The following is a 7,938-nucleotide window of genomic DNA, read 5'->3' as shown; positions in this document are numbered from 1 at the left end:
GGCCTCCCAAAGTGCTGGGATTACAGGCGTGAGCCACCGCGCCCAGCCTTTTTTTTTTTCTTTCAGAGACAGGGTGTCACTGTGTTTCCCAGGTTGGAGGGCAGTGACACTATCATAGCTCACTCCAGCCTTTAACTCCTGGGCTCAAGTGATCCTCCCACCTCAGCCTCCAGAGCAGCTGGGACTACAGGTGCATGCCACCATGTCTGGCTAATTTTTTAATATTTTATAGAGATAGGATTTCACCATGTTGCCCAGGCTGGGCTTGAACTACTGGGATCAAGCGATTCACCCGCCTTGGCCTCCTGAAGTGTTGGGATTGTAGGCATGAGCCACCATTCCTGGCCACAAATCACATATTTAGACCCTCAGGCTGGCCCAAGGCCCCTGGTAAACAAAGACACTTTCTTCAGGTGGAACATTCCCAGGGCTTGGAGTCCGTCTCCCAGGGGTGGAGGGCTTGCAGGCCCTGTCTCATAGGTGGCTTCTGCCTGCTGCCCCTTCTGCCTCTCTCAGCCCCTCCAGCAGCCTCCAGCTCACCAAGCCTGTGCTCAGCATCTGGTCAGTCCTCTCCTCACTGACCCCTTTTCAGGTCCTTTTTTTGGGCACCTGCTGTCCGATGGGCGCTGCTCAGGCTTCCCAGAAGGCATCTTGTTTTTCCCAGAAGGATGGAAGCCTCCATGGGGCCCTTCCTCTCCTGCTATTGTGCTCCCCGCACCTTGCCTTCTGACCTCCCGAACACCTTTCCAGCGCCCAGCTTTGGGCCCCGGGAGCACAGCCCAGGAGGGATTGAATGAGGAATTGCACAGGGTCTCTGCAGCCCCAGTGTGGAGAACAAGGTGGCGGGCTGTGTCTTTTATTGGGCGTTAGCTTGCTCCCTGATAGTCACTGTCTGTAGCCTGGTCTGGAAGGTGTGACCAAGCCTTGGAAGAGTGGTGGCGCCCAAGTGCTTATGGGATTTCCACCCCGAGACCTCGCAACGGCCTCTGCCTGGCCTCCTTTAACCGGCTCTGCTGCTGCCGAGCTGGGCTCCCTGCCTGCACTTGCTGTTCAGCTATTTTAGACCACGGTTTCCTGACCAAGAAATGCCCGTAACAAATGATTGGGTGTCCTGGTGGGATCCGTGTGTGGCTGCTTTCCTGGTGGGATCCGTGTGTATCTGCTTTCCTGGTGGGATCCGTGTGTGGCTGCTTTCCTGGAGCTTTTTTTTTTTTCGGTCTTTTTTTGGTTGGGTTGTTTGTTTTCAGCTTAAAGATTCAGATTTAAAAATAAATCTGAAAGTTCATAGGTCTCTTTTCCTGGGAAACTGGAGACCCGAGGTCCCATCCTGTGGTGGCGTGGGCACCTGGCCAGGATCGATGTCACTGGTGGGTGTGGCATCCAGTGGCATCTGGTGGTGTTCCCCAGGCCGTTTCCCACTGGACTGTGAGCCCTTTCCCCCGAAATGTGTGATTTGGAGGGTTTTTGTATTTTTTGTTTTGTTTTATTTTCTGACAGAGTCTCGCTCTGTCTCCAGGCTGAAGTGTCGTGGTGCAGTCTCGGCTCACTGCAACCTCCGCCTCTCAGGTTTAAGCAATTCCCCTGCCTCAGCCTGCTGAGTAGCTGGGACTGCAGGCACCCGCCACCACGCCCAGCTAATTTTTGTATTTTTAGTAGAGATGGAGTTTCACTGTGTTAGCCAGGATGGTCTTGAACTCCTGACCTCGTGATCCACCCGCCTCAGCCTCCCAAAGTGCTGGGATTACAGGCGTGAGCCACTGCGCCCGACAGTCTCCATCTCTTGACCTCGTAATCCACCCACCCGGCCTCCCAAAGTGCTGGGATTACAGGCGTGAGCTACCACATCCAGCCGATTTGGAGGGTTTTTAAGCCTACGGGAAAGTCAGGGAGCGCAGCGTAAGGTACCCCCGAGTGCCACTTCCTCGAGCGCCGCTTCCCCAAGTGCTGCTTCTCCGAGCACTGTGATCCTCGCTTAGCGTCTGCTGCGCAACCTTCCCTTCGTCCCCTGTGCCCCTCCGCCCCTTTCCACGGACCTGGAACCACCGAGCCGTTGGCTGCACTCACTCCCGGGTGCTATAGTGCCTGGTCGCGGTGCGTCTCCTTAGTCCTCGTCGTGACCCCACAGAGTCGCTCTGGGTGCCCTCCCTGCTGATGGAGGAGACCGCGGGCTGAAGGGTCCCCAGAGGTTCTCATCCACGGAAGGTGGGAGCTCGCGGTTCCTGGGAGCTGGTGGGTGACAGTGTGTGACAGTGAGCAGCTCCCTTCCCGCCCTCCCTTTGCCAGGGGTGAATGGCTCCTGCTTGATGCGGGGCCAGGGAGGCTCTTAGAGGTCAGGCCTCAGCCCCCCTCCTGCTGCCCTGCTGTCTAGCATTCCTGCCCCTCTGACCACCCACTGCCTTTGGGGCCACCTGGGCCACCTGTACCCCTAGGGCCACCCCTCTGTTCTCTGACTGCATTTCTCCAAAGCAGGCGGAGGCTGAGCGAACTGGTGAGTGAACCTTTGCTGCTTAATTGTTTTCTCCCTTTTCGCAGGAGGCCACAGGGCCTGGGGGATCCCGGGCCATCAACAACCTTAGAAGATCCAACAGCACCACACAGGTCAGCCAGCCTCGGAGCGGCTCCCCCAGGTAACCCCCAAGGCCCTTGGATAACCCTGGTACCCTCCAGGGACCTCAGGTATCCCCCAGCCTGCTCCTCCTTGCCTCTGCTCTGCCCTTCCTCCAGCCTCCTGGGTCCTGGGCTCTTGCTGGCTAGCGAGGCCTGGAGTGACGTCACGGGTCAGCTTTGTGTCCCAGGCCTCCTCTCGCGTTGGGATGGGAGGCCCGAGGCAGACACTCTCCGGCACCGCATCCTTCCCTTCCTCCTGGCTGTCCCTGCGGCTTCTGAGACCCTGCCTGAGGGCTGCGCTGAAACCCTTCCACCTGCCCTCTGAATGGCAAAAGCTGTCATTTGCGAGAGAGGGCAGCACTGTGACCCTTCTGAACCCCCCACACTTTGAGCCCCTGTTCCCACCTTTGCCCACTTAAACTCTGCCGCTGTCTCTCGTGGCCTCCAAACCAGCGGGCTGGGGAGGAGCTGCCTCGATGGCCCCAGTGGGGGTGTTGTGGGGAGTGGAGCCGGTGGTGGCCAGCAGCCTCCAGGGAGGACATCCTGTAGCCCAGAGTGGTAGACGAGGCCCTGGCACCACCTCCCACTAGGCATTGTCCCTAAGCGAGCAGGGTGCTCCCGCCGGGCCGTGGATCTAGTGAAGGCTGAGTTCTGGGCCACCAAGGGCCCTGGTGGCCCCTTCCTGGGAAGACCAAGAACAGCGGCCACCACGCCCCGTCCAGCGCAGCCTCCAGGAGCCGCTCTCAGCTCAGGAACTGGCTTCATGGAGTCCCACCAAGCAAGGGACTGCCAAGGACGGCTGGTGTGTGGGTGTGTGGTGTGTATGGTATGTGGTGTGTGGTGTGTGGTTTGTGTGTGGTATGGTGTATGTGGTATGTGGTCTGTGTGTGGTTTGTGGTGTGTGTGTGGTGTGTATGGTGTGTAGTGGATGTGTGTGGTGTGTAGTGTGGTGTGGTATGTGGTGTGTGGTGTGTGGTGTGTATGTGGTGTGCCGTGTGGTATATGTGGTATGTGGTTGTGTGTGGTGTGTAGTGTGGTGTGGTATGTGGTGTGTGGTGTGTGGTGTGTATGTGGTGTGCCGTGTGGTATATGTGGTATGTGGTTGTGTGTGGTGTGTAGTGTGTGGTGTGTATGTTGTATGTATGTGGTATGTGTGTGGTGTGTGTGTTTGTGTGGTGTGTATGGTGTGTGCTGTGTTGTGTGTGTGGTGTGTGGTGTGTGGCATGTTACGTGGTGTATGTAGTGTATGTGTGTTATGTGGTGTGTGTGGTGTGTATGGTGTGTGTATGTGGTATGTGTGTGGTGTGTGTGTTATGTGGTGTGTGTGGTGTGTGTGTTGTGTGTGTGGTATGTGTGTGGTGTGTGTATGTGTATGTGTGTGTTGTGTGTGTGGTGTGTGGTGTGTATGGTGTGTTACGTGGTGTATGTAGTGTATGTGTGTGGTGTGTGGTGTGGTGTGTGTGGCGTGTGGTGTGTGTGGTGTGTTTGGTGTGTGGTGTGTGGTGTGTTACGTGGTATATGTAGTGTATGTGTGTGGTGTGTGTGGTGTGTTTGGTGTGTGGTGTGTGGTGTGTTACGTGGTGTATGTAGTGTATGTGTGTGTTGTGTGTGTGGTGTGTGTCATGTTGTGTGTGTGGTGTGTGGTGTGCGGCATGTTACATGGTGTATGTAGTGTATGTGTGTGGTGTGTGGTGTGTGGTGTGTGGTGTGGTGTGTGGTGTGTCACCACCCTCAGCCAGGCCACGGTTTTGATCCCAACTGATGAGTTGTGTTTGGTGCCGCTGTGGCCTCCCATGGGGCAGGGTGGCAGTGGGGACTGGCCACCAGCCCATGCCTTGCAGCTGTGCTTCCCCTTCTGCTCTGAGCAGCAGCATGTGTGGCTCCTTGTTCACGGGGAAGAGGGTGACAGCAGAGGCAGCCACGGGATTTAAGGCCCTCGGCGGGCAGCTGGGTGCACAGGCTCACACCTGCAATCCCAGCACTCTGGGTGGCTGATGTGAGAGGATCTCTTGAGCCCAGGAGTTCGAGACCAGCCTGCGCAACATAGCCAAAACCCTGTCTCTACTAACATTTTTAAAAAAAAAGAAAAGAAAGAAAGAAAAAATAAAAAACAAATAAGTCCCTTGTCTCCAGAAGCTGTGATCAGTGTGACTGATGAAGCTCCCAGGGGCTTCTGACAGAAACGCCCAGCTCCACTGAGGAACCCTGGCCAGCCACGGTGTTCAGATCGGGGCTTTGGGCCTGGAAACAGAGTTGCTGCTAGTCCGTCGGCCCCTCTGTCCTCGCGGGACCTGCCTGGTCTGTGTGCCTAGCATCGGCTTCCTGGCTGGTGACTCTTTCCTTGTGTGCCGCCTTCTCTCTGATGCAGGCCAGCGGAGCCCACGGACTTCCTGACGCTCTTCGAGGGCAGTCCCGGTGGGAAAAAGAGGCCAGCCAGCCTGAGCACAGCCCCCGGCGAGAAGGGAGCCACCTGGAACGTCCTGGTAAGGTGGTGCGTGCGGCCGCGCGTCCTGGTCTCTGTGATGGGATTGTGGCCTGGTTCCTAATTTGTTTTCACTGCTTTTGCAAAAGGGCACTGCAGGGAGGGTGTTGAGCTTACATCTCACATGGCAGACCCTGGGATATCTACCTGCCTGTGTGGGAAGTCAGGGGCTCCTCCCGTTTGTGGGAGAGGCAAGGAAGGGACGGGGTGTCTGGGTGTGTGCGGGCGGTGTCATGGGCTGAGCTGTCTGACAGGATGACCAGCCCCGGGGCTTCACCTTGCCACCCAATGCCCGGAGTGCCAGTGCCCTTGACTCACCGGCGGGCCCGCGGAGGAAAGAATGCACCGTGGCCCTGGCCCCCAGCTTCACTGCTAACAACAGGTACGACCTGTGCAGGTGCCCACGACGTGCACCAGTGGGAGGCTCCTGGAGTGGAGACTGTGTGTGTCTCTGTCTTGTTTATGGCTGGTTCCGAGTGCTTTGGAATGAATGAATGAATGAGTGAGTGAGTGAAAGAATGGCTCTGATTCCCAGGGGCACAGGCAGGAGGCTGCCAGGTGGCGTCTTGCACATAAGGGGCTCTTGGCCCAGGCTTTGCTCTTACAGCGTTTCAGGCCATGGGGAGGCTCACATGGGGCTGAGAGGGTGGGGCCTGGGGAGGGGCCTTGGCCGAGGAGGCTTGTAGGGGGCCTAGGGAAGCCCCAAAATAAATGGACTCCAGGCAGCTGCCTCTGAGCCTTGAAGGAGAGTGTGGGCTCCTTGGGCTAGGCCTCAGAGGACCCATGAGTGGAAGGGATTGGGGACACATTATTCCTCTGGCATTTAGAGTCTTTGCCAAAGGAATAGTCTCAGGGGAGAGACCGTGTGGTTATTCGCCAGGGTTGGCACAGGAAGAAGTCTTGCCTTTTTTTTTTTCTTTTTTTTTTTGAGACGGAGTCTTGCTCTGTCACCGGACTGGAGTGCAGTGGCGCAATCTCGGCTCACTGCAACTTCTGACTCCCTGGTTCAAGCGATTCTCCAGCCTCAGCCTCCCAGTAGCTGAGATTATAGGCATGTGCCACCACGCCCAACTAATTTTTGTATTTTTTTTTAGTAGAGACAGGGTTTCACCGTGTTCCCTGGGATGGTCTTGATCTCCTGACCTCATGATCCAGCCGCCTTGGCCTCCCAAAGTGTTGGGATTACAGGCGTGAGCCACCACCCCGGTCATCTAGAGTTTTCTTGAAAACATTTATGAATACATGACATGCTGCTCATTCCTGAGCAGCTCAAACTCAGTCCTGGTAGGAATATTCATACCACCCAAATTGGCAAATCAGCCCCGCTCTGAGAACCAGCTGTTGAACGTTTGTGAGTGCGGGCTGGTGCCAGGTGCAGGCCAGGCTGGTGCCAGGCATGGGCTGGTGCCCAGTGCGGGCCGGTGCAGGTGCGGGCTGGTGCTGGGTGCAGGCTGGTGCCAAGCACAGGTTGCGTGCAGTGCTCTGCTCTCTGCTTGCCCTCATTCCCATCATGTTCTGTTGGTTTGGTTTTGGGCCCCTGACATGTTGGTCTTTGCCCAGGTGTCTTGCTGGTTCTTATTAAAAGGGAGGTCCTAGGAGTTAGCTGGAAGCCTGTCGCCTGGTGGCTTCACCTCGGGGCACTTGCGCAGAGAGCAGGGCATTGTTGGGTATCCCCACCTACTAGTGTCTGTGGGACCCTTGTCGCAGGCTGAGTCTCTCCAGAGACAAACCCCCAGCCCACCCCAGGGTTCGAGTCCTAGCTGCCCGGTTGCACTGCTGGGTAGGGGTGGCGGCATCTGTCCTGGGTGAATCACCCACTTCTGCCCCACCCGCAGGGCCAGTTGGGGAGGGCAGGGTGGATGCTAGCGACACAAGTGAGGAAGGGGCTTTGCCAAGCAATTGTCCCCTTTGCCTCAGAGCCTGTCCATGCCTGTGGGAGAACCGTGTGCCTCCCTGGGGGTACGGGACCTGCCAGCTGCTCGCCCGCCCTCCCCACAATCCCTGGACCCTCCCTTGCATCCCAGTTGCTCTCTGCTGGCCCTTCTGTTTCTAATCCTCCGGGTCTGCAGATGCCCCTTTCCTGCAGTCTCCCCGTCCCCCCTGTCGGCCTCGGTATTGGTCCTGTCCCCGCTCCTTCGAGTGGGGCTGTGGAGGGCAGAGGCGGAGCGTGGCTTCCGTCCTGTGGGTCTGTGGAGGGCAGAGGCGGAGCGTGGCTTCCGTCCTGTGGGGCTGTGGAGGGCAGAGGCGGAGCGTGGCTTCCGTCCATTGTGTGGGATGGGGCTCGCTTCTGTGAGTCTGCTCTGGAAGCTGATGGTGAGCTGCTGGCCTGAGCGGCTCCCCCTGTCTTGGGCACATCCGGCGTTCACGCCTTGATTCTATCCCCTGCCCCGCAGGAGCCCCTAGGTTGAGCTTTCCTATCCTGGGAGGGACCCCATCATCAGGGCGCAGGCTGTGGAAGGGGCCTGGGGACACCGGACGACGCTGCTGCCAGAACGTGGCAAGCACTGAAGGCCTCTGTCCCCGCCCAGCCCGTGTTGCGAGTGTGGCTCTGAGATCTCAGGCGTCCCCTCTGGAGGCCTGACCATTCCTGTCTCTCTTCCGGCCTGGCAGGAGCAACAAGGGAGCCATGGGCAACTGCGTCACCACCATGGTGCACAACCACTACACCCCCTCGGAGAGGGCACCCCCGCTCAAGAGCTCCAACCAGACCGCCCCCTCCCTCAAGTAAGGTCTTCCGGGGAGGCCACGGGGCTGCGGGGTCCGACCTCGGCCAGGGCACGCGGTCAGTGCACACGGGGTCAGACCTCGGCCAGGGCACGCGGTCAGTGCACACGGGGTCCGACCTCGGC

At 58.0% G+C, this 7,938-nt stretch overlaps 1 protein-coding gene across 4 annotated transcripts in view; it reads left to right on the top strand.

Moving 5' to 3' along the window:
* CEP131 (centrosomal protein 131kDa) overlaps nt 1–7,938 on the top strand; it is a 29,599-nt gene that overhangs the window by 8,202 nt on the left and 13,459 nt on the right. For all 4 annotated transcript variants that reach the window (XM_011959431.1, XM_011959290.1, XM_011959361.1 and 1 more), the window contains exons 2-5: nt 2,533–2,627; nt 4,976–5,090; nt 5,344–5,471; nt 7,700–7,813. In XM_011959431.1, coding sequence (XP_011814821.1) covers nt 2,533–2,627; nt 4,976–5,090; nt 5,344–5,471; nt 7,700–7,813 — 452 coding nt within the window. The remainder of the gene's footprint in view (nt 1–2,532; nt 2,628–4,975; nt 5,091–5,343; nt 5,472–7,699; nt 7,814–7,938) is intronic.

The sequence above is a fragment of the Colobus angolensis genome, unplaced genomic scaffold (genome assembly GCF_000951035.1).
Source record: "Colobus angolensis palliatus isolate OR3802 unplaced genomic scaffold, Cang.pa_1.0 Scaffold1, whole genome shotgun sequence".
NCBI lineage: Eukaryota > Metazoa > Chordata > Mammalia > Primates > Cercopithecidae > Colobus > Colobus angolensis.
Note: the sequence above shows the minus strand (reverse complement) of the source record. Positions and strands in the feature narration are given on the sequence as shown.